A 24,621-nucleotide genomic window follows, 5' to 3' on the forward strand; every position below is an offset into this window, starting at 1 on the left:
CTCCAGCTCGTTCTCCACCACAGCATCACTGTCAGGCTCGGACAGCCCTGGGGATGCTGTGAGCTCATCCCACAGCAGGAGCATCCCACCCACGGGCATCACCCAGGACCACCCCAGGGACAGGGACCTGCACAGCCGGGCCGGGCACCCCCAGGGCAGGAAACAACCCCAGTTCTTCCTCCAGGAACATCAAACTCGAGGCTGAGCCCCTCCATTCCCGTTTTCCCCAAGGCCCGGCAGCTCAGCCCCCACCCTGCCCTGTGGCTGTGGCTGTCCTGGGCACTCCGGCCCCGCTGACCATCACTGCCCATCCCTGTCCATCCCTGCCCACCACTGCCCATCCCTGCCCACCACTGACCACCACTGCCCACCACTGCCCATCCCTGACCACCACTGCCCATCCCTGCCCATCACTGCCCATCACTGTCCATCCCTGCCCATCACTGTCCATCCCTGCCCACCACTGACCACCACTGCCCACCACTGCCCATCCCTGACCATCCCTGCCCATCCCTGCCCATCCCTGCCCATCACTGTCCATCCCTGCCCACCACTGACCACCACTGCCCATCCCTGCCCATCCCTGCCCATCACTGACCACCACTGCCCACCAATGACCATCCCTGCCCATCACTGCCCATCACTGCCCATCCCTGCCCATCCCTGCCCACCACTGACCACCAATGACCATCCCTGCCCATCCCTGCCCATCACTGACCATCACTGCCCACCACTGACCATCACTGCCCATCCCTGACCACCACTGCCCATCACTGCCCATCCCTGACCATCACTGACCATCACTGCCCATCACTGACCATCACTGCCCCTCATTGTCCGCGGGGTCCCGCCCCCCATTTCCCCCTAACCCCCTCCTGGCCCGGCTCCTCTGGGCAGGGAAAAGCCCCAGGGGGACAAGAAGTGGCGCTGGACTCTTCCCACGGACAGCCAGCGGGGCTTTGCCGGGGCTGCCTCAGTTTCCCCGGTCCTGGGCTGGCTCCGGTACCAGACAGGGACAGGGACAAGGAGCTCTGTGTCCCTCCCCGGGCAGGGACAGGACAAGGACAGGGCCAGGCAGCTCTGTGTCCCCTCCCGGGGCGGTGTTTCTCTCCTGGGCCGCTCCCCGCGCTGGTCCCGGTGGGGAGGGGGCGGCAGGAGGAGCCCCCAGGCCGGGCCGGGCTGGGGCTGGGGGCGCACAGTGATGATGAGCTGACCTCGGGCAGGCTCCGGGCCCTGCTGGGCTGTCCCCAGGGCGGTGCTGTCCCCAGGGCGGTGCTGTCCCCAGGGCGGTGCTGTCCCCAGGGCGGTGCTGTCCCCCTGTGCCGGCGCGGGGCGGTGTGAGCAGAGAACAGAGAACAGAGAACAGAGCCCGGCCCGGCTCAGAGCGCTCCCTGCTCCAGCCCCGGGCGCTCCTGGCGCTGCCGCCGCCGCTCCCTCCGGGCTCTCCAACACACCAAAGCGGCCACCAGCAGGGCCACCCCGAACACCAGCGTGGCCACCGAGACCACCTTGGCGATGTCCATGCGCGGCCCGTTGATGGTGAAGGTGATGCAGGTGGCCGCCACGCCGATGACCAGGGACACGATGCCGAAGGGGAAGATGCAGCGGTACCAGGATTTCTCCGTCCCGCCCGTGGCCAGCGCCAGTTTGTTCAGCGTGGCCGTGGAATCGGTGGCCGCGGTCGCCATGGGCAGCCCCGCTTTTCCTCCCTGCAGGCAAGTCAGCGAGTTGGACTTGCAGCCCATCATGTTGGCGAGAAAATCCAGAAATCCAGAAAGGAGGAGCAGCACAAGGAGCGGCTGGGATGGAGAAGAGTCGAGTCGCTGTGCCGGGGATGGAGGGGAGATCCCGGATCCTACATGGTCACTCTGGCCGGCGGCTCCAGGCGCAGACGGGCCGGGTTTTCTCTGCTGTTCTCACTCCGGGTCTGGCTCCCGGCTCCTTCCCTGCCGGAGCGCCCAGGGCTGGGGGATTTGGGGGGATTGGAGGGGACTGGAGAGAATTGCAGGGAATTGCAGGGGACTGGAGGGGATTGGAGCGGATTGTCGCTGAGCTCATCACTGTGGGAGGACCGGCCCGGCCCCGCCGCCCCTTAACCCCTTCGGGCCCGAGCAGGAGGCGCCTGCAGCCGGCTGGGATCGCTCCTGGGCTGGGTGTTTGTAATTTGTATCTGTTTTTGACAGATTTGGCCAGACAGCGCTGGGGCAGGGACGCTGTGCCCACTGCCCAGTGCCCCTAAAGGTCACAGGGACATCCCAAGGGAAATTGGGACCTCCATCCACCCCCTGAGCCCCTTTGCCCTTTCCATGGGCAGTGCCATCACCATCACCTCCTCCCAAGCTGCCTTTTCTCCCCGTGTCCCCTCTCCAGCCTCGTCCCCTGGCACAGGGGGGCCCCACTGGGAGCCCCTGGGCTGGCGATGCTGGTGGGACACGGGTGACACCGGGGGGACCTGGGGGGAAAGGAAAGGGGCTGGAGATGAGCCCTGGGAGGATTTGGGATGTGGGATGAGGGCAGCAGCAGGGAAAGGTCCAGGGGGGCGGATGCTGGAGGGCAGCTCCAACAGGAGGGATGTGCAGAGACACAGGAGGCTCTCCTGGGGAGGGGAGGGGAGGGGAGGGGAGGGGAGGGAAGGGAAGGGAAGGGAAGGGAAGGGAAGGGAAGGGAAGGGAAGGGAAGGGAAGGGAAGGGAAGGGAAGGGAAGGGAAGGGAAGGGAAGGGAAGGGAAGGGAAGGGAAGGAGGGCTGGGCTGTGGGAACTGGCACTGCACCCACCCAGGCCCACCCTGGGCACTGATTCCTTTCCCTGCAGTGCCACATCCTGATATCCCACATCCTGATACCAGGATTAACCATGTTTTCACAGCAGTGCTGAGCACAGGGAGGTGATGCTGGCCCTGCACTGCTCCAGCACAGAACCACAGTGCAGCACCAGGCAGAGCCCAGTGATGCCCCCCAGGGCTCCGGGGCAGGGAGGAGAGAGACACAAACAGCCTGGAGAAGTTTAAGTATAAAATCCTCCTGTCCAGCTCTTCCAGCTCTGAACATCAATAGAGACTTTTATATATATATATATATATATATATATATATATTTTTTTTTTTTTTTTTTTTTTTGGGCAAAAGATTTTCATGCCACATTTTCAATGAGCGGATCAGAGAGGCACCGAGGCTGGACAGAGCACAAACAGTTCCATCTCTTTTGGCTTCTCCTGCACTGTTTTATTTTTTAATTGCTCTTCCTGAAGGAGAGAGGAAAGGAATGAGCTGTTGCAGCAAACCTGAAGACCTGGAGCCTTTCCCAGGTCAGAGCTTCCCCCGAGCTGATGGGGCCCAGCTGTGTTTGTGCATCAACTGAGAGGAGGCCAAAAACAAGGAGGAAAATCCACAGTGCAGGAGGAGCAGAGCTGGGCACTGAGAGGGCGGCTCTGTGGAAGCTGAGATTTAAATCAGAGGGGACTGGCTCAGGAAAGGGGAGGTTTGGGCATTAATCTGCATTAATAAATGTATTATCCTCCCTTTTTTGTGGGAACTGCTCTTGCCTACAGCATCCCCAGGGAAGTTGTGCCACCTGGGGAACAATAAAGCTGGTTCAGATCAGACTTTGCCCCTCTTCAGGTTTGTCCTGGGAGGGTGTGTGCAACCTGTGAGCACCAAAACAGAGGGTTGTGGGTCTGCAGGACTCCTGGCATTTCCTCCTGCTCCCAGTTCCTTAAATAACAGTCAGAAATAACAAAAGTGGAGGTTGATCAGGTATCAGAAATCCCCCAAATTCCCATGGTGTGGCTGGAGGCTGCAGACACCAGGGGCTCTGGCTCTGCACAGAGATAACAGTGGAAAAATAACACACAGCACACGGTGCTCTGCAGAGGAGTTTTGTTATTTACTCTCCTGATTGCTCATTAGGGGAAGAAGAGCAGCAGAACTCCGTGAGCCAACGCCCTTTGAGTGAGGGCAGGAGGCTCAGACCGCCCAAGCTCCACTTCCAGCTTTGGGAACCTTTGTCAAACTTGAAGATGTTCAGGCTTAAATTTACCCTGAGCTGAACCCTTGAAGAAAAAACATATCAGCTGAAATAGTTCAGCTGCTGCTGACAGTGGGGGCTGGAAGAAAATAATAATATTAATATTCCGAGAATTAGCCTGGCAATATTACCAATACTAATAATACTAATTCTCCAAGAACTGGCCTGGCAATGGGCCACTTCCCAAATTTCTCCTGAGGAAAGTGGTGATGTGGTGCCACCCCTGAACACAGCAGCTCACCAGAGAGTGCTCCCAATGTCCAGCCAAGGGGCTCTACAACTCCCCAGATGCTTTAGGAGAAATTCTCTGCAGAGAGCCCAGTGCATGTCACACATCTGGCTTTGCTCCTGGTTTGAAAGAAAAAGCAGGACCAGGATAACCCTGCCCAGGGCTCAGGCTGGGATAGGCTCACCAGCAGGAAATTTCACTCATGTTGGAAGGCAGCTGGATGAAATTTCTCTCCTTTGTTCAGAGGCCAAATTCAGGCAACTTTTTCTGATTTCGTGGTTGTTTTCTATAAACTCACAAATGTGCAATGGGCTGCATGGGGTGAGTCCATAATTTTGGGCAGTGAATCTTTGACCCTGGTGGGGCTGCCTGGGAGCCTGTGACACTCCTGTGCTCCTCCACACTCCCGTAACCAGCCCAAGGGTGTAATTTTCACAGCAGAAATAGAGACTTGTGAATCCTCCTCCCTCTTCCCACAGGAAATGAAAAGTGCAGCTGGGACTGGATGAGTCACTTTGCAGGAGCAGAGGGGGATGGCACCCCCTCCCCAGACAGCCCTGGGGGTGAGGGATGGGCCACAGGAGCTCTCCCTGCTCTCACAACACAGAGGCTCCAAAGCCAAGAGCTGCAGGGAAGAAGGAAAAACCTGGGAAATCCCTGTGGAAGAAGAACAGAGAAGGTGAATGGCTTTGGGTGGGTGATAGAATGGAGGTGGTGGAGCAAGGAACACACACTCCTAGCAGGGAACGGTGAGGAAAGGAAGGATGGGGGAGCCAGATCCATCTAAAACAGATTAATTCCTCCAATTTTCAAGTCAGGAAGCCCAGGATCAAATATGATGCTGAGCAGCACTAGGAGATCTCAGAAGAGGCAAGGTGCAGGAGGAGACCCCCGTTCTCCAGCAGTGCCCAGCACTGTGGCAGGAGGGAGGAGTCCCATAATTATGTGAGTGACCAGAGACACTGACACCACCTTCTCTAACAGACATTAGAGCCAAAATAATTGGAAATGCTACAGCAAAAAAAGGATGCAGAGACAGCCTCTTGCTGTGCTCACAGCTCCAGGTCCTGCTGTGAACAAACTCCCTCCTGGAGCTCAACCACTGCACAGCAGAATTGTGTATATGACTGGATTATGCCTCATTTTCTCCAGAACTAGAAGGTAATGGAGCTGGGAACAGGAACAGAGAACTACATATCTGGCAGGAACATCTGTGGGCAAAGATAATCAAAGATAATCACAATTCACACATGGCCCTGCGTGAGTCAAAGAAGTAACAGTCACTTGTGCCCACCTCACTGCTCATTTCTGGGACACACAGCTCAGAACTGGGCTCCAGGTTGTAGAAATGCAGCAAGTGGCAGCCCTGGAGCCTTCTCACACAGAGAAATGTGCTCTCAACAAAGTGACCTGCACTGGGTTAAAAATGAAATGCCAACAGACCACAGGGATTGACTTATTGCACAGAGGAACTGGAAAAAACAACGAACCCCACCAGTTTATAATAACTTAGAAATCCCCACAAGGTTGTTGTTGTTGTTGTTGTTTTTGTTTGTTTGTTTGTTTGTTTGTTTTTGTTTCCCTTTGGCTCTGTGAGGAAATTATTAATTCTGCCTTTATTTGGCTAATACAGGATCACAGAATTGTTAAGGTTGGAAAATCATCAGTTCCAACTACTAACCCAGCACCACAATCACCACTAAACCACGTCCCCAGGTGCCACAGTCACACATTTTTTAAATCCCTCTGGGGATTGTGGCTCCACCATTGCCCTGTGCCAGTGCCTGACCCCCTTTTCAATATAAAAATCTGGTGCAGTTCATGCAAGAGCCACATGATAGATTAAGACAGGGGTAGGAAATACCGAATAACCATTTATTGCATAACTGTCCCCCACCATAAATAAACTTGGGCTGCAATGAAGAGAAATGAGAGCAGGTGAATATGGCACCAACAACCACAGCTGACTGTGAAAAAAAACCTCTGGCAAAGCCAATGTTAAGCTTTAAGCAGCTCCATTAATTTAAAGATAAAGATAAAGGGAAGAAACTCACACAGCAGGAAAATGCCATTAAAGGAGCACAGGTGGCATCTCATAGTCCATTTTAAGCTGCCTTGTGCCAAGCAAAGCTGGAAAACAGGCAGCAGAATAAATCAGGAGGCACATTCCTGGATCCTCAGTGACCTAAGAAGTATTTTCCAGGTCTATGATTCAGCAAAAGGGAAATAAATAAATAATCAAAGCGGGGGGAATAAAGCACCAACAGTCACCAGGAAGTGTGGGGCTGAAAATAGCAGCCAAGTGTCACCTTGATCCTCTCCAACAAAGACTTTGGCAGCAGTGACGAGCTGCTCAACATCTCTGAGCTATTTTGGAGCCATGGCTTTACACTTTGTGTTGTGGGGAGCCCCCCTGGGCCATTGGCACGGGGAGAACACCAGCTCCAGCCACAGCATTCCAGGGGAGCTCCTGTACTGGTGTGGGGTTGGTTTTATCAGTTTTATGTCGGTATTTGTTCCTTGTATTAAGTTCATTTTTATAAGTTATAATGGTTGGCCCCATGTTCCATCCTCATTGGTTTCATCCCAGCCCCAGTTATGTGTCAGTCAGAAGTTTTCCAGCCCCTGGGCCTTGTCTGTCACTTTGGGGTCTCTCCCAAAAGTCTGGAAAGTTCCAGTGAGGACCCCAAGTGATTGGACAAGACTTCAGCTGTCTCCCCACCCGAGTTATTGATTTGTTACACTGTGTGTCATTTATCCATAGAGCCCTTTGGCCCCTGATTTGTCCCCAGTTAAACCCATCCCTGAGTTCCTCCCCCAATAAAAGGTGTTGCATTTGGGGATTAAAAAAGATTTTTTTCCCTCGCTTTTCCTCCCCGCTGCTCCTGCTGAGGGGTGTCTGCTGGGGCAGATAAATAAATAAATGATGAATAAAGCCAGCAGTTAACCCAGAACAGCCTCCTCTTTTTCCTGCTGTCGTTGCTTCACTCCTTCAAGCAAGACAAGAACTCACAGGGGTGGGTGAGGTTCATCCTGCTCCCAAACCCTTCACTGTGGAGGTGTCAGGGCTGGCCCAGGCAGAGACAGACACCTCAGCAAACTCCCAAACCAGGGATGGGGCTGGAATAAGAGATTTATGTGTGCTTTCTTGTGGATTCAGAGATGGATGGGAGCAGATGGAAAAGGACCATTACATCACCCCCTGGCTGGCACAGACCTTCCCCCAGACCTTGAGCTGCTCCTCAGTGCCCAGCTCAGCCCAAACCACACTGAGACCCAGCTGTGATCCACAGACAGGAGAAGCTGCAGACTGGGAGAGGAGAGCCCCAGCAGGTTTGTTGGAGGAGAGCCCCAGCAGGTTTGTTGACATCCTCTGCCCTTGGAGAAGAGCTGTGGGCACTCCTGGCACTGCCCAGGGAGCTGGGCAAGGCACCAGGGGAGGGAGTGACTCACACTGGCTTTAACACTCACAGATAAGAAATGCACCTAATACATAGAGATGAGTTATTTTATATATATATATTTCATATAGAGTTATTATATATATATTTTTATATAAAATATATAATAATATATATGTATTATATATATTAATATATATATTTATATATAAATTATATAAATTTTATATATTTTTATATAGAGTTATTTTATATATATTTAATATATATATTTTTATAAAGAACTATATTGTATTATATAGTTCTTTAAAAAACCCTCAAAATAATAATTTAAAAAAAAAACCTAATCAAAAGCCCAAACCCCAAATAATGCTTTTTGCACTGTCATAAGCAAGACCCTGAACTCCTCCCTGTGAATGGAGAGCTCAGTGCTCCTGCTGGCAGGAGGGAGGGAGATGGAATCACACCATTCAAATCTCTAATGCTTTGTTTCAGTCAAACAACTCCATTAAATCCAGGGAGTTTGCTCCTGCAAGGACAGCAGGATCTCTGCCCAGAGCTCTGTCACCCTCAAGAAGACTCCAGAGCAGCACAACACAACAAACACCATTTAAAACTGACACAATTCCAGGTGGTTAGGACTGAAAATGGTTGAAAGGATATTGGCAAACACGCTGAATTTCCTAATGACCCTCAAAAAAAGTGAGCCTGGAATGGCCACCGAAACATGTGGTTGTGTTTAAGTTTATATGCCCAAACTTGCTTAAATACAAAAAAATACTGTCTGATTCATCCCTGCATCCAGTATCCAACCATTTGAATTCTGTCCCGTTATGCAGTCAGCACAATATTATAATTAAAGCATTATTTATGGTTTCACTAAGTTTTTAAAGGTTTATTTTTTTTTTTCTGTTGAGTCACTGTCCCTGAAGGGATTTAAAAGATGTGTAGACATGGTTTAGTGGTGGTCTTGGCAGTGAGGGAAACTTTTGGACTTGAAGTTCTTAAAGGTGTTTTCAACTTAAATGAATTCTGTGATTGCTGTGCTCTCTCCTTGGTGTTCCTGTGCCTGGTTGGTGCCCAAAATTCCCATCCTGGGGGCAGTGAAATCTCTGCAAAGCCATTCCAAAAGCAAGATCTCCTGCTAACCTGTCCTGTAACAGACTTCACCTTGAGAGAAAAGTGCTGGATGTTCTGAAATCCAGAGCCTGAGGCAGGAAAACAAAACCCCCAAGGGTAAGATCCTCAGAGAACACACAAATTGCAAAGCTCTGAGGCTGTGGCAGCTGAACCAGCAGCTGTGGCACAGGGGTTTTGGGAGAGGAAAAAGGATGCTGAGGTGCTGCAGAGCTGGGAAAATGAATGGGAAATGGGAAAGGGGAAATGGGAAAGGGAAATGGGAAAGGTGAAAGGTGAAAGGGAATGAACAACCCAAGGTTGTCCCCAGGGCAGGAATGATCCCCCACTGGAGTCCTGCTGACCTGGACAGGCACCTCAGGCCTCCCTTGAGTCTTTCTTTTAAGCAGATGAGATGAATAAATAGCTTCTCTCTACAAGATGTAAGGGCTGAGGACAAACCCAACAGCAGCACGAGCACATCTGGGAGCTCGTGTTCCCAGAAATCAGGAGGGAACACTCCAGAAAATCTTTTTTTCCAAGGCCAGGCTCTTCCACTGACCCACATCTTGCTTTGAGTTATTTTTCCTATCCAACCCCCTGATCCACTGACTGTCTTTTTTTGTTCTGGCTAAAAATAAGTCAAACATTTCCATTTGTGTGCCTAAATAACCCATCCCTTTAAACTTTTGCCTTCTGAGATTATAGTTCAAAACTCCCTTTTAATTTTTTTTCCCCCTCCCATTCCCAGCTCTCTGTTCCCTCACACTTGTGGCCTCTTCTTTCTAACTGAGCTCAGATTAATTAACCAGCCATAGATGTTTCTTTATTAGTGCTAAACCCCTTTTTTCTCCACAAATTAAAACCAAGCTGATAGATCTTTTCTTCTGGGTGGTGGTTGCAAAAAATAGTGCTCGATCTGCGTGGTGGATGGTAGGAACTTTAATACCCATTTAATGAATTGTTTTCGTGTCAGGCTGAGCAATGGTCAGGGTTTTTCCTTTGTGAGGTTGTTATTAATGAATGTGAAGGACTAAGAAGCTGCCAGTGGAATCAGATGTGAACTGCACCAGTTCCAGTGTACAAGGTTATAAAAATCAACCAAAATCCCCCAGAACAAGAGGCTTTGCTGCAGAGAGCACAGACATACAGCACCAGGCTCACAAGTGAGTTTTTACAGATCACAAGTGACAAGCCCTGGTGTCAGACCCATCATCTGTTTCAGCCCCTTGGTGACTCCACAATGGTGACAGGACTCGGGACTGGAAATGCACAGCCAGGAACTGGCTGCCTGCCCACAAAAAATCCCTGTTGGCTCCTTCTCCTGGCATTCATGAGGCTATTGAAGCATTTCCCACTCTCTGCTTACAGTGTCCTGATAATTAGATGCCCTGGGACAGTTGGAGGAGCTCTCTGCATCCTGCAGCTCCCACATCAGCATCCTCAGTGTGCTCTGCAGGCACATGGAGCCCACAAATACCCCTGGCAGATTTAGCAGAAGAGGACAAAATTTCTCAGCAAAGCTTCAGCTGGAAATCACGAGCTCACACTGAATTCTGTAACTCAGAGAGAGATTGATTTGGGTAAAAGAATATAAAAAATGTGTGTGGAGGACATACAGCTCCCCTAAAATCCCAGAGCTCTGTCCCAGCATTTTGCAGCACCAATGCTCTTTCTGGACCTCCAGACTGGCACAACAACTTGCTGAGTCAGGTGTTAATGCTTCAGGCTTGACTCACACACAGTTTTAATCAAGTAACCTGCTCTCTGGAGCTCACAGAGAGCTCGTTTAGAGAATAACATCAACAGCAAATTTGTCATCTTCAGAGGGGGCTGGAAGTTTTTCCTCCCACTTCAACATCTCCCATCTTTTGATGAGATTCCCTTATCCCTCACAGAGCTCATCAGGGTTTGCCTCTCCAAACCCTAAAGGATGTTTCTAGCCCAGGGAGCTCCTGCTGCCCTTTTCCCAGGGCTGGGAGTGTGCCCTGGGCAATGACAGCACTGCTCTGTCACCACAAAAGCATTATTTGGGCTTTGGGCATTTGATTAGGTTGCGTTTTTTTAGTTTTGAGTTTTTTTTTTTTTTTTTTAAGAAATAATTACAGTAAAATAACTAATTTCTATGTATTAGGTGCATTTCTTATCTGTGAGCCTTAAAGCCAATGTCCCTGGTGTGTGAGTGCTGCCAGAGCCCTCAGAAGGACTGGAAGAGGCAGGACACTCCTCCAACTCACTGCTGGTGTCATCCCTCTTGGTTAGAGCCAAGTTATTTCTGGTTTGGATGGGGAGCACCCCCAAAGCCCCACTGTTGAGTCTCTACCTGTGGCACCACCCGAGGAGGGGCTCCAGCAGCACTTGGGGACAGGTCTGTAACACCTGCAGGATAAACCCCTTGGAGGATAAACCCCCTGGAGGACTCCACAGAGCTTCAGAACCGAGCCCAGCTGAGGCTGGGGCTGCCCTGGATCCCTGGAAAGGATCCACCAGCTTGGATGGGGCTTGGAGCAGCCTGGGATAGTCTGAGCTGTCCCTGCCCGTGGCAGGGGTGGAACTAAATGATCTTTGAGATTCCTTCCAAGCCAAATCAGTCTGTGATTCTGTTATTCTCTAATGCTAAGCAAAGATAACTGGTGCCTGTGAAACCCCCCAAGAGGCTCTGCTGTTTGCTCTGCTGCTGTCCCTCCACTGCCCAAACACATTTGCAGAACAAGCACAGTCCGTGGAGAAGTTGCAGAGGGGAAGGAGAGAAGAGAGCCAGGGAAAAGACAAACCGGAGCAGTTGGAAATACTTAAAGTCACAGATTCTGGAAAGAAAAGAAAAAATACCTGCCTCCTCCTCCTCAGGATCCCATCCTTCAGTAGGAAAAACCCCAAGACCTCTTAAATGCTACTGCAGGAGACAAAGGAGGAATGAATAAGAGCTGATAATCCTCCCGAACCCTCACTGTGCTTTCAGCTCATGTCTACACAACACTGGGATCATCTATCACTTTCCAAAAATACTGCTCATTTCCTGTATTTCTGTAATTCTATCCCCTGGCATCAAACACTACCTTATGTCTTTGTTTCCTCACCTCAGATGGATGCACCTCCTTCTGATAACAATGGCAAATCTCTAACAAAGCCCCCCCAGCCCCCGAGTTCAACTGCTACTGAATCTCTCTATCTCTGCTATAGCACAGGACTGCTTTGAGTGAGTCATTCCAATGATTTAAAGTCTTACACGTTCCTGAAAAATTTAAAATGTGATGTGGGAAGAGAAACAAAACCCCACTGCACCCAGGGGCAGAAAACAACTCAACTCCCTGACACTCTGCACCCCTCCTACAGTGTCATTTTTCCTTCTGAGTGTGCAGCGGCCCCTGTGAACCCTCTCCTGTGGGCTGTCTCCTTCCCCCAGCCCTTTCCCACCTCTGCAGTCCTTGCTGTGGTGCTGAAGTTGCTGCCAATTTGTACTGGCCTGCTCTGCACTGAGCAGCAGATGCTCCATGACTCATGCAGTGCTTGCAGACACAAGTTATCCATAACAGCGCCCTAATTAACAATAGCAAATGTCAGCTCTCCCATTCAAACGTGGACATGTTCGTGTGTTATGGCCACGCTGGTTTAGGAAGCAGTTTCTACTCCTTTCAAGGACAGGTTGGATGGGACCTGGAGCAACCTGGTTTAGTGGAAGGTGTGGAGGGGATGGGATGAGACCCCTTCCAACCCCACCCATTCTGGGATTCTATGACAAAAATATAAAGGGAAAGTAAGAGATGCTGATTTTTTACCTATGGTATGAATGATTTTTTTGAATTTTAAATGTCAGAAAGAGCCAGACATTCAGAAGAGCTGGGCAGCAACCTGGCCTTGAAAAAAGAGAAGGAAAAAATAATGAATGTCTTTGCAGTGCTAAGAGCTAAATTCACACACAGACACACACACATAAGCAAACAGAGTCCAGCTCTGAGATACGGTCTGGGTCAAACTCTACTAGGCTGTGGCACACTTCCTGAATGGAATTTTAAGTACTCACAAGCAGAGGTTTGGCACTTCACTCCAAAGCTTTACCTGCCACTGAAACGACAGGGAATTCGGGATTACACACAGAACCCCGGCAGGAAGGAGGAACGGCAGCGGTGCCAAGGCGGGAGCTGCCCCCTGCCGGGCACAGCCAGCCCCGCGAGCCCAGCTCACCTTTTCCTTTTCCTTTTCCTTTTCCTTTTCCTTTTCCTTTTCCTTTTCCTTTTCCTTTTCCTTTCCTTTCCTTCCCTCTCCCTCTCCCAGCAGGGCAGGTTCTCATGATTTCTGGATGCTGGAAGGCCGTGACCCATGATCCTGTGGCTCTCTGATCAGTATAAATCATGTTTTATTCCCTGCCATGCTGTCTGCAGGAGCCTGCTGTCCTGAGGCTGTCAAGAATCTAGAGCTTGGTAGAGACAGACCTGGAAGAAAAGCCAAAATCAGAGTCTCTAAAGCCTTGAAGGGGCTTTACAAACCTTCAGCAAACAGGTCAGGAAAGTGATAGAGAACAAGAGAATCACAGGCTAATTTGGGTTGGAAGGGACCTTAAACTCATCTCATTCCACCCCCTGCCATGGGCAGAGACAGCTCCCACTGTCCCAGGCTGCTCCAAGCCCCGTCCAGCCTGGCCTTGGACACTTCCAGGGATCCAGGGGCAGCCACAGCTGCTCTGGGCACCCTGTGCCAGGGCCTGCCCACCCTCCCAGGGAACAATTCCTGCCCAATCTCCCATCCAGCCCTGCCCTCTGGCAGTGGGAAGCCATTCCCTGTGTCCTGTCCCTCCAGACTCCTGTCCAAAGTGTCTCTCCAGCTCTCATGGAGTCCCTTTAGGCCCTGGCAGGGGCTCTGAGCTCTCCCTGGAGCCTTCTCTTCTTAGGGCTGAACACCCCCAGCTCTCCCAGCCAGGCTCCAGAGCAGAGGGGCTCCAGTCCTCCTGACACAAAAGAAAAAAACAAACCAAAACAAACCCCATAACAGAAACAACCCCCTGGAATTTAGCTCAATAAACAGGCCGAGTAAAGAAGTTCATAGAAAGATTTATTGCTGTGTTTGGCTGTGTGCAGGACTAGCAGGAGACTCCCAGCTCAGTCCAGCAGCTCGTCCCTCACCAGCACAGGGAAGGCCCGGCCCCCCTGGCAGAGCTGGGTGTGGATGGCCCGGAGCAGCCCCGCTGAGCCCTGCAGGGATGGCCCTGCAGCCTCCAGGACAGGCAGCAGCTCTGCCATCAGCACCTGGGCACGAGCAAAGGAGACACTGTCACCAGAGCCAGCAGCACTCCATGTATTCCTTGAAGTGGCTGTGTAACAAGTGAAATCTAATCAGAGCAGGATGAGTAATAACGGGCTAATTGATTGATGGATAGTTTCTTTTGTCGGATTTAATAAAGGCAGAGCGGTTCATTTTCTGCTCATGAGCTGCTTCAGCAGCCAGGCAGCATTTCCAGAGCACTGAGACAAGTGGAACTGCTGCTGGCCTGCTTCAGGAAGGCAGAACACTGGGAGGAGATCAGCACCCTGCAAGGAACTGAGGCTGGTGTCGGTCCAGGAGCTCTGCAGGCACAGTGAAGTGCTCACCACCCGAGGGTAAAGCTCAGCCCTTCACTCAGGTGTTCCCATCACCTCCCAGTTGTGCCAGACGTGTAAGAGGTGGCCAACTCCAGCCCAGACAGGCTACAGGGGCTGCTCAAACTGTCCCACATTCCCTGGCCTGGCTGCTGGCCCCTTAAGCCCATGTTGGGATCTCAGCCCTCGCTGTCAAACAACCCAATCAGCTCTGGGGTTAGGGCTGACTGACAACTCAGGCACAGGTCACTTCAATCACTGACAAAAACTGGTCTTTGGTCCCCCACTCTTGAATTAATGCTCAGACAGAAATTTTGCCTGGGGTTTTTATATTTTTTTTCTTTTTTCATCTGGTGTGAGGTTATGAAGTCTGAGCAGCCTGCACACCAAAACCCACCCAGGCTGCTGCACCCTCTGCCTGCCCAGGAGAGAGGACAACTGCAGGAGTGAGCCTCCTCCCCAAAGGCTGCCAGAGCTCCAGGTGTGTTTGGACAACACCCTCAGGCACAGTATGGGATTCTTGGGCTGTCTGTTGGACTTGTGATCCTTGTGGGTCTCTTCCAAATCAAGTTATTCTGTAATTTCCTGATTGTTCCCTGGTGGATACAGAGGAAGGCTCAAACAGAACAGAGCACAGGGTATCTACAGGAGGATCCCTCTCCTGCTCTGCACAAGTCTCTGCTCAGGGACAGGGGAGCAGGACACAGCTGCTCCTCTCTGGGAAGTCTCTGTCTACAGACAGGAAAGCCACCTAAGGGGAAAGCTGGCACATGAAGGAGTGCTGCACTGCTCCACTTCCACCCACCTGCTCTGCCCCTGAGACCTAAGAACAAACAGATCTTCACCATCAGAGACAGGCTAAGAGCTACCAGGAATTTCTATGATGTTTGGCATTCCTCCATGGAAAGGCAGTGGATAGGCTTGGCCCAGAAATAGGCACATCCTTTTCTGGGGTATTTATCTTGTTCTGTGTCCACTGACTTCACCTGTCCCAGGAATTTCACTTATCCTGCACGCTCTGCACCCTCAGGGCTCACCTGGCACAAAGCATCCATCTGGGTACATGTGCAGAAGAAACTGAGGCAGCCAACAGGAATCAGCCTTTGGTCACCACTTCATTTTAGGCAGATAAAAAGCCTCCAAACCCTTCATAATCCATAATTCAGGATGATGATGCTGAAATCCCATTTGAAGTCAGGTAACAATCTGTCTTCAGCCACAGGGCTGCAGGCAGTTATTTAATAATGCCTCTCTGGCTTACAAAAAAATGACTTTTCCAAATCCTCTATCATTCAGGTCAATAGGTCAAAGGAGCAGATATGATTTCACAGATCTTCTCTGCCCTTTCCTGCTGGCTGAGAAGAACAAGTAATCCTTGTGTGGAAAACTCTCTGCTCAGGCTGCTGAAGAAGCTGACACCTCCTACCCTGTTCTCACAGTCTCAGAATGCCAAAAGCAAGAATAGCAGCACACTGGCTTGAGATTTAAAAGGAAAGCAACAGAGAACAGAGGAGTTCTCCTGTTACAAGTCCCACAGGAAGGAATGAGGGAGTGGGTGCCCTAATAGGGCTGTAAAGGTCTGACAAAAGGGGCATTACCAACAACATCCTCCACTGCCAAATTCTCTCAGAACAGGTAAATAAAATCTTAGCAGGAGAGGATCAGGCATGTAAGGACCTCTGCTCTGGCCCTAACAACAACAAGTCCCACTCTCCAACAAAGAGAACAAGGCATAAGCACAGAAACTTCACTGGGGGAACTTGCTATGCTGCTGCTGCCCATCAACACCTCGTACAGCAGCTGCTGGTCCACAATTGTTCTTCTCTTTCCCTGCTCCAGGAGCACTGACCCTTCTCCAGACTCACCTTTTGTAAGGCAATCTCTTGGTGCAGCATTGACACTTGCAGCTTCAAGGCAAAGAGGTCCCTCAGCTCCTGCAGACTGGAGTAATGGAGGAGAGGCAGAGCCAGCATGTCTGCAGTGTCACCCGTGTGTCCCCTGGCAGGGGGACAGGCTGGAGAGCAGCTCCCCACGTCCCCAGTGCAGTCTGGGCGCAGCCTCAGCTGGGACTCCAGGGCTGACAGGGTACAGGAAACAGCAGGGGACAAAAACATACAAGTTAAATCTGTACTTGCAGACTTCATGATCTACTTACTGTTCCCAGAAACTAATGACTGGAGACACTGTATTGATCAGGGTAAGTGCCTCACACATGGCACAATCAGGACACTCTAAGCTGTGGCCTGCACTGTCCCCTCCCCAGCCCCAAGTCTCTCCTGAACACAGGAGAGGGGTGGCACAGATTTGTTTGCCACCAGAGGATTAAGTGCTCCATTACCATAATCAGGGGAAAAAGAACCTTGGTCCAGCATCCTGCACACAGATAGATGGCAAAGGGCCACGTTCACACTGATCACAAACACAGGGACTGTCTCACCTTCTCGCAGCTGCTGCAGCCTCTGCAGGCACTGGGACACTGTGGTCTGCAAACCCTCCAAAGTCAGAAGGCTTTCATACTCTCCCTGCAGAGTGGGAGGGTCTACAAGAGAAGCAGAGAAAAGGTGTGAGCGCTGGAACTCTCCTCCTCAAACAGTTTCCAGAGTGGCCTTGGGTTCACCAGCATTCATTTCAGGCAGAGAATGTTCCTGTCCCTCATGTCCAGCACACACCAAGAACACAAAACACACGGAACTGGAGCCCAAATCATCCTTAGTCCACCTTCAACCCTCCCAAATCCCCTTTTTCCCTCCTTACCTGCAGGCTCAGCTTCCACACACTGCCTCAGACGGGAGGGGACATCCTGGAGGCCCCTTAATTCCTCCTCTATCTCTGCAGGACTGGGGGTCAGCTTTGGGGAGCAAAACTCAAAGAGCAGCAGCTTAAGGAAGGTTCCACAGCACCAGCTCTGTGCAGCACCCCAAGGCCCAAGCCAGCCCAGCTGGGATCAGGGCAGAGGGGACCAGCCTGGGGAGTGGCACTGCAGGGGGAAGGTGAAAAACCCCACTGCCTAGAGACCCAGGTGGAACTGCTGTTTTTGGAGGCATAGCTCTCTCCAGCTGGGAGCTCACTGCAGAGTAAGTGCCCCCTGTGCCTGCTAGGAAAGGATACAGTCAGCTGGATCCTCTCCATAAAACGGCTCCTGGCAGCTGCTGCATCTGCACTCGTTGGGCACTGACGGCATCTCTCCCATGCCCTGAAATTCCAAAGGGGCAGGAGGTGGGAGTTTTGCTCCTTTGTACCAGGCAGTGCTCACACTGAGCTGTGACACACCAGTGGGGCACATCAGTGCTTGAATTACAAGTGTTTCTCTTCCCCCTCTCTCTCACACGTTATTTATCAGCCACTCCCATGGCTGCTGTCAGATCAAGGACACCCTGCAGAAAGCATCAGACACTGCAAAACTCCTGTTACTCTCTCTTCTTGTTTTGAGGGGAAGGATCAGAAGACAGACAGCACATTTCCATAAGCAGAAGGTAAACCTGCAGCACATCTATTTTATTGTCTGGCCTGTGTTTATACCCCATAGGAAACAACAATTTTTCCCTTCCTTTCTTAGGAGTAAATAATTTGCATTTCTGTACATTTATTCTGTTAGTAGAGGTGTACAAAAAAAAAAAAAAAAAAAAAAAAGGCAGGCAGGACAAACTCTCACCCAAACTACTTCATATTCCAAACCTTCTCAAGATTCTTCAATAAAATTTTTTGCAGGGGACAAATAAAGTGGTATGTTTGGCAAGCAGGATGACAGCAGCATGTCAGGGATGGAAGACAGAGGTTTAAGGACATGAGGAAGCTGGCCAGGACTTCACACTACAGTCCACCAATTTTTTAGATAAAGCATTGCACAAATAACAGCACTACCAGAGAGATGCATTTCACTCACAGTGTTCAACACCCTCATGGATGAACAGTCCCATAATATCCTTTCCTTAAGGACTGTCTCCCAAAACCTGCTGCAGCAAGTGAGAGCCATCAGGAGAGAGCTTAAAATAGTTCTGCAGTGCCTGACTAACTCGAGTGTGCATGTGTCTTCTCTTTAGCCTAATGGGTCTTTTAAATCATGTTAGAATCTGCAGATTTCAGAAATACATTATGCAAAGAAGTGGCAAAGTTAATGGAACAGGAAAGAACAGAAGTTCCCAGGAAAGATGCAAACCCCCTACAAGGATCTTGAGTGCAAAGGTTATTCTCAATCTGTTACTGAGTCGAAAGCAATTGTGAGAAGTATAAAATTACACCAAAGTGATTAGAATGCTGAAAGGCTCATTTTAGAAGTGAAAATTAAGGGTATAAAGTCTTTACAACTTGCAGAAGGGGCAACTAACACACTGGTGTCTGATAAATGACAGTTTCCAAGAAGAGGAGGAATTTTTGAGGGCAGCACAGGGGGCTGTAGTTAGATTTAAGAAAGAGTTTATACTTACTATCTGAACAAAGCACATAATGAGCAATCTGCTCAAGTATGGCAAGATTTCTCTGAGGAAATGTGGGAAACCCTTCCAGAAGCCTGGAGAAGGGACTAGAGCACACAGACCCCAACCACCAGTGCAGTAACACTGGAGCTGGCTCTGTAAGAGTTCAGCAGCAGGAACCAGCCTCAAACACACACAGCTGTGGTGCTGCAAAGGCAGGGCAGGGATGGTTTGGGAAACTCTTCTGGATAGTGTGTACAGACATCCATCCCACAGGGTGTCTGTCCTGCCTTCTACAGGTGTGTGGCATCCCTCTGGGAGCCCTGGAAAGTCACAGACCTCAGTAGAGAGGCCTGGGACACGAGAAAGAGGGTCTGGGGTCTGTCCAGGGGGGTTTGGGGTCTGTGCAGGAGGGTCTGGGGTCTGTCCAGGAGGGTCTGGGGTCTGTGCAGGGGGGTCTGGGGTCTGTCCAGGGGGTTTGGGGTCTGTGCAGGGGGTCTGGGGTCTGTGCAGGGGGTCTGGGGTCTGTGCAGGAGGGTCTGGGGTCTGTGCAGGGGGTTTGGGGTCTGTCCAGGGGGGTCTGTGCAGGGGGGTCTGGGGTCTGTGCAGGGGGTTTGGGGTCTGTGCAGGAGGGTCTGGGGTCTGTTCAGGGGGTCTGGGGTCTGTGCAGGGGGGTCTGGGGTCTGTGCAGGGGGTTTGGGGTCTATCCAGGAGGGTCTGGGGTCTGTGCAGGGGATTTTGCCTGGCACAGAGCCCAGGAAGAAACAGGCTTTGATTTTAGTCCATGTGAAAAAGTTCTAACACAGAGAAGAATTGCAAGTCACAAATGTGTGACAGATAGCAGTGTGGTTAATCACCAGGTAGAAGATCTTGTAGTTTTGGGATTTTTAGAATGTAGATGCAAGGGGACAATCCAGACTGGCCTTACCTGGAGTTCCTGGAATAGGCTTTCCTGTAGGGAAGGGGGAGCCTCAGCTGGGATCTGTAAAATAGGAGAAGGATCAATCCTGGCAGCTGGAAGGCAATTAACTGAGCCTTGCCTTCCAACAGGGAAAATGGTGTCTTGTCAAAATCTGAAATGAATTTAGCTGCAAATGGGAGATGTCAGCAACTCTGGAGAATGGATCCACCACTGCCTTCACTGTGTCCTCAAGGAAGGAGGATTAGGCTGCTCACTGGACTCTGCAGCACCACGGAGCTGAGCTGGGAGTGCTCCTCCATCCTGCCACCAACCAGGGGCTCCTCCAGGGTGGGCAGCTGGGAGCAAAGCCACAGCACAGCAGAGAAAAACACAGAAACAACACCCTCAGGGAGGTTCCCCACCTCAGCAGGACAAGGCAGCTTTGCTCAGCACCACATCACAAAGAAACAGGGAAGGGACATTCCACCTTCCACTGGGAATACAATTCTTAACCCTGAAGCAGAATAATCCCTTAAATTGTTATTACAGAACCAGGAGGGTTGGCAGCTGTTAGTGACAGGCAGAGCAGGAATGCAAGGCCACAGTTGGGAATTAAAGTAAATGTTTGAATCCAGGGCCCTGTTCCCACTAAAGTGTTTTGTGGCCCCTCCAATGCCAGTGAAAAGGGTCATTTCCTCCCTGCACAAACACAAGAATTAAGTTGTGGCAGCAGAGAGAAATATTCCTCAAAACTTTTCCAGGGACATCAGATTGAGCTTCAGTATTTTGCTGAAGTGAAAGAGGAAAGAAATTACTTAAACAAGAGAGACTGGCATGAATGCAAAGCCAATCTTCCAAATATAATTTTGCCACTTTTCCACAGAAAATCTCAGTAAGATTCCCTTCATAATCCTTCCTACACCAAAGCCTTGAAACAACTGCCCTCTAGTGAGTCCTGATTTGTGTAGTGACATGGGCAGCATGTTACAGGTTAACAGGGACAGAATTAAACCCAGATCACTCCAAACAGCACTGGGGACATGCTTTAGAGAGAGAAAAAAAAAATAATTCATGCATTATGTATTATCACTGTGTAAAAAACCAGAATAAATAAAAAAATCAATATGCTATAATAGAGAGCACACTCAGAGGAAAGCTAAGGCTCAAGAAAGCTCTGCAGAGAGAGACAGCTTTCCAAAACACTCACAGGGGACTATGAAACATCAAAAGTCTTAATTGAAAGGCTTTCAAAGTCACAGCCACCCAAGAATAAGCCCTGAAAATGAAAACACTTACTCAATCACGATAAAAGCTTTTAAACTGTATAGGATCCTTCCTCTTGAGAGCAATGTGAGGAGGATGAAGCCAGGCTAGGACCCCCAGAGCAGCAGGATCTGTAGATGTGTGTGTGGAGCAGAGCAGGAGAGGTGCCCCCCTCCCACACTTACCCCTTTTCCTGCAGGGTGCCTGTCCCTGCTGAGCTGCTCCTTCCCCAGGCACCTGCAGTGTCCACCTTTCTGCTGGGCTCTGCCAGGAAACCACAACTTTTCTTCCCTGCACCGAGTAAGTCCTTGCCAGCAGCTCTGGAATTCTTTCCCTCAGCTGAATCCCCTCCAGAAAAGCTTTGCTGCTCATTTGGGGCAGATTCAGACAAGGCAGGTGTCCCCTGGGGTTCAGCTGCAGCACAGACCTCTCTGGCACTGGCACCAGCTGCTGCCTTGTGAGTCCTTCCTTGTTTGGAAGTCATTCCTTTGGAGGAAATCTTCCCAGCTGTGCTGGGGCCTTGAGAAACACATCTGGCTGGCGCCTTCCTTTGCAGTTTCTTCACCTCTGGGTCAGTCCTGTAAGGGGCTCTTAACTGGTATGGAGAGGGCTTCTTCACCAACAAAGGCTTTTTGCTTCCAGCTCTCACCTTCCTGCACTCAGGGACATCCTCAGCAGGTACAGGCACCTGCTGCTCTTCAGCTTTCTTGGGAGCATCTGCCTCACCTGCCCATTTTTGTCCTGCAGCTCCCTGAGCCTCTAATGGAGTTTTCAGGATGCTTTTCCTGACTCTCAGTGCCTTCTCTAAGGCCCTGTTCAGCAGCTCCAGCTCCTCCAGCTCCTTGGGTGAGGGCCTGTCTTCTGCAAGAAGAGAACAGAAGGCTCAAACCTGGACGTTCCCCATTTGACTCCCCAATAACTCGCTCTTCCAGGTGGCACAGAAGGAAACGAAGCCTAATGAACAGTGCAGAGGGTTTTGTTTTAGCTGTGGGAACAGCCATAGAGGATGCAGGCAGGATTGCCAGGAGATCTGAAGACCCGGGATGGATGAAGCCACAGGTGGACAGTTCTCCCGAGCCACCCTCAACAAGTGACATTGCCACACTTGTGTCAGGCCCGTCACTTCACTGCCAGTCTTGTCTATCGAGGCACCACTCCGAGCTAACCCCGAGGAGGAGGAGAACAGGAGGAAAAAGGCAGAGGGGGCTATTTAGGTGGATGCAGAGCATTGGAATGACTCCTAACACCGCAAACAGCCCGGGAACTGTGTGACATGAGTCCTGAGGGAAGCCCTCACCATGCTCAGTGCTGGAGCTTGGCTGTGGCTGCTCCTCTTCTTCTTCATCCCTGCAGGGAACAAACAGCGACGGGGGCAGGCTTTGCTGCAGCGGGACAAGACCAGCACCCCCGGCCCGGCCCGCGGAGCCTCGGACACGGCTCCGGGACCAGGGCCCCCCAGGCCTCCCTCCGGACCGCCCGGGCCTAAGGAGGGGATCGGGATCGGGGTTCCGGGCGGGTCCCGCACTCACCAGCGCCCCAGCAGCGCCCGGCCCCGCGCCGCCCGCCGCTCCAGCTCCCGCCGCCGCTCCGCGCCCTCGCCCAGCGCCGCCCTCAGCGCCGCCGCCGCCCTGCGAGACCCAGCGGGGTCAGCGCCCCGCGGGACCGGACCCGGCCCGATCCGACCGGGACCTGACCCCCTGCTCCTCCTCACCTCCGGCCACAGCCCGCAGGCAGCATCAGCCCCGCCGCCGCTCCCGCCGGCCCCGGCTCCCCACGGCCCTGCCAGGACCGGCCCCGCCGCTGTTCCCGCGTTCCGCCGTCCCGGCCCCGCGTCCTCCCGGCCCGGCCCCGCCGCTGCTGTCGCCGGCCCCGGTCCGGCCTCGCGTTCCCCACGGCCGCGGCCCCGCCGCTGTTCCCGCGTCTCCCGGCCCTGCCCCGCGGCCCCACAGCCCTGCCAGGACCTGCGGGCGGGGCGTGCCCGCGCTCGGCGAAGGCGGGAGCGGCCTGAGGGGTTCCGGGTGGCGCCGGGGTCGCGGTTCCGCCTCAGCCCGGAGAGTGCCGGGCAGACGGATCCCTGTGCCGGGCAGAGAGGGGTTCCTGTGCTGGGCAGAGAGATCCCTGTGCCGGGCAGAGAGGGGTTCCTGTGCCGGGCAGACGGATCCCTGTGCCGGGCAGAGAGGGGTTCCTGTGCTGGGCAGAGAGGGGTTCCTGTGCCGGGCAGAGAGGGGTTCCTGTGCTGGGCAGAGAGATCCCTGTGCCGGGCAGAGAGGGGTTCCTGTGCCGGGCAGACGGATCCCTGTGCCGGGCAGAGAGGGGTTCCTGTGCTGGGCAGAGAGGGGTTCCTGTGCCGGGCAGAGAGGGGTTCCTGTGCCGGGCAGAGAGATCCCTGTGCCGGGCAGAGAGGGGTTCCTGTGCCGGGCAGAGAGGGGTTCCTGTGCCGGGCAGAGAGATCCCTGTGCCGGGCAGAGAGGGGTTCCTGTGCCGGGCAGAGAGGGGTTCCTGTGCCGGGCAGACGGATCCCTGTGCCGGGCAGAGAGGGGTTCCTGTGCTGGGCAGAGAGGGGTTCCTGTGCCGGGCAGAGAGATCCCTGTGCCGGGCAGACGGATCCCTGTGCCGGGCAGAGAGGGTTCCCTGTGCCGGGCAGAGAGATCCCTGTGCCGGGCAGAGAGGGTTCCCTGTGCCGGGCAGAGAGATCCCTGTGCCGGGCAGAGAGGGGTTCCTGTGCCGGGCAGACGGATCCCTGTGCCGGGCAGAGAGGGGTTCCTGTGCCGGGCAGAGAGATCCCTGTGCCGGGCAGAGCGGTGTCCGTCCTCGCTGTGCCTGCCCGCCGTGGTGGGGACAGGGCCGGGGATCCCCCGCTGGGCCCGGGGAAGCCGCTTTTCCTTCCGCTGCCTTCGGCGCTTCCCTCTCTTTGCTTCCCCCTCAGAGCACCGCGGGCTCGTCCCGCAGCCTGAGGTATCGGCCGCTCCTGGCTGGGGTCAGGACATAAACAGGGTTTGTTCACCTCAGCTTTGGCAGTGGAGCGCCCCGAGAACACAGAGCGGTGAGGGAATGGAGTTCCCCTTGCCCCTCACGGCCCCTCAGAGCCCCTCAGAGCCCCGCACAGCCCCTCATAGCCCCGCACAGCCTCTCATGGCCCCGCAGCTGGGGATGGGAGCGGGACCATCAGCCGGTTCCCCTGCCAGAACCACCCTCAGCTGAGCCCAGCGGACACAGCGCACCGCAAACTGCTGCCCGCCCGTGGTTTGCATCAGCGTGAAAGAGAATTTGTGGTGGTTTTTTTTTTTTTTTTTTTTTTTTTTTTTTTTTTTTTTTTTGTTGGGGAGAGGGTTGGGGTTTTTTGGGGGGGTTTTTTTGGTTTTTTTTTTGGTGGAGAGGGGAATCTGCCCTGCCCCGCGCCCATGGGAGCTGCCGGGTCGGTCCCGCAGGCTCGGAGCAGTGGCTGCAGTTCTCCAGCAGAGCCCGTAGCTGGCACTCGGCACTGCCTGTTCAGGCAGCTGAGGAGCAGGAATTTTCCCTTGCGCGGCAGAATGAAAGTTAACAAAAAGTTACAAAGTAGGAAAGAAGTGGTTCTTTGCCTTCAATGGGTGAATCTTGAGGTTGAGGTGCTGGTGAGTCTCTGCAGAAACTTTTTAAAAGAGAAGTTGAAAATTCCAGGTGATTTATCGACACACGACTTTAAAACCCCTTATAAACCATTACAAAAT

At 52.4% G+C, this 24,621-nt stretch overlaps 2 protein-coding genes across 2 annotated transcripts; both read right to left on the reverse strand.

Annotated features, from left to right (window-relative positions):
* Nucleotides 1-1,379: 1,379 nt before the first annotated feature.
* On the reverse strand, nt 1,380-1,985 carry LOC310915558 (transmembrane protein 100-like; the record flags this gene model as incomplete). Its single annotated transcript, XM_083872520.1, has 1 exon — nt 1,380-1,985. Exon 1 carries the CDS (start codon nt 1,746-1,748, stop codon nt 1,380-1,382), a length of 369 nt encoding a protein of 122 aa, XP_083728646.1. The 5' UTR covers nt 1,749-1,985.
* Nucleotides 1,986-13,828: 11,843 nt separating this feature from the next.
* On the reverse strand, nt 13,829-24,165 carry TEDC2 (tubulin epsilon and delta complex 2; the record flags this gene model as incomplete). The annotated part of the gene is made up of 10 exons (XM_083872319.1): nt 13,829-14,008; nt 16,204-16,415; nt 16,776-16,877; nt 17,093-17,201; nt 17,447-17,531; nt 19,679-19,732; nt 21,100-21,775; nt 22,212-22,261; nt 22,444-22,988; nt 24,136-24,165. The coding sequence occupies 10 exons, from the start codon at nt 24,163-24,165 to the stop codon at nt 13,862-13,864; spliced, it is 2,010 nt and encodes a 669-aa protein (XP_083728445.1). The 3' UTR covers nt 13,829-13,861.
* Between the last annotated feature and the right edge of the window lie 456 nt (nt 24,166-24,621).

The sequence above is a fragment of the Zosterops lateralis genome (genome assembly GCF_965231275.1).
Source record: "Zosterops lateralis genome assembly, chromosome: 15".
NCBI lineage: Eukaryota > Metazoa > Chordata > Aves > Passeriformes > Zosteropidae > Zosterops > Zosterops lateralis.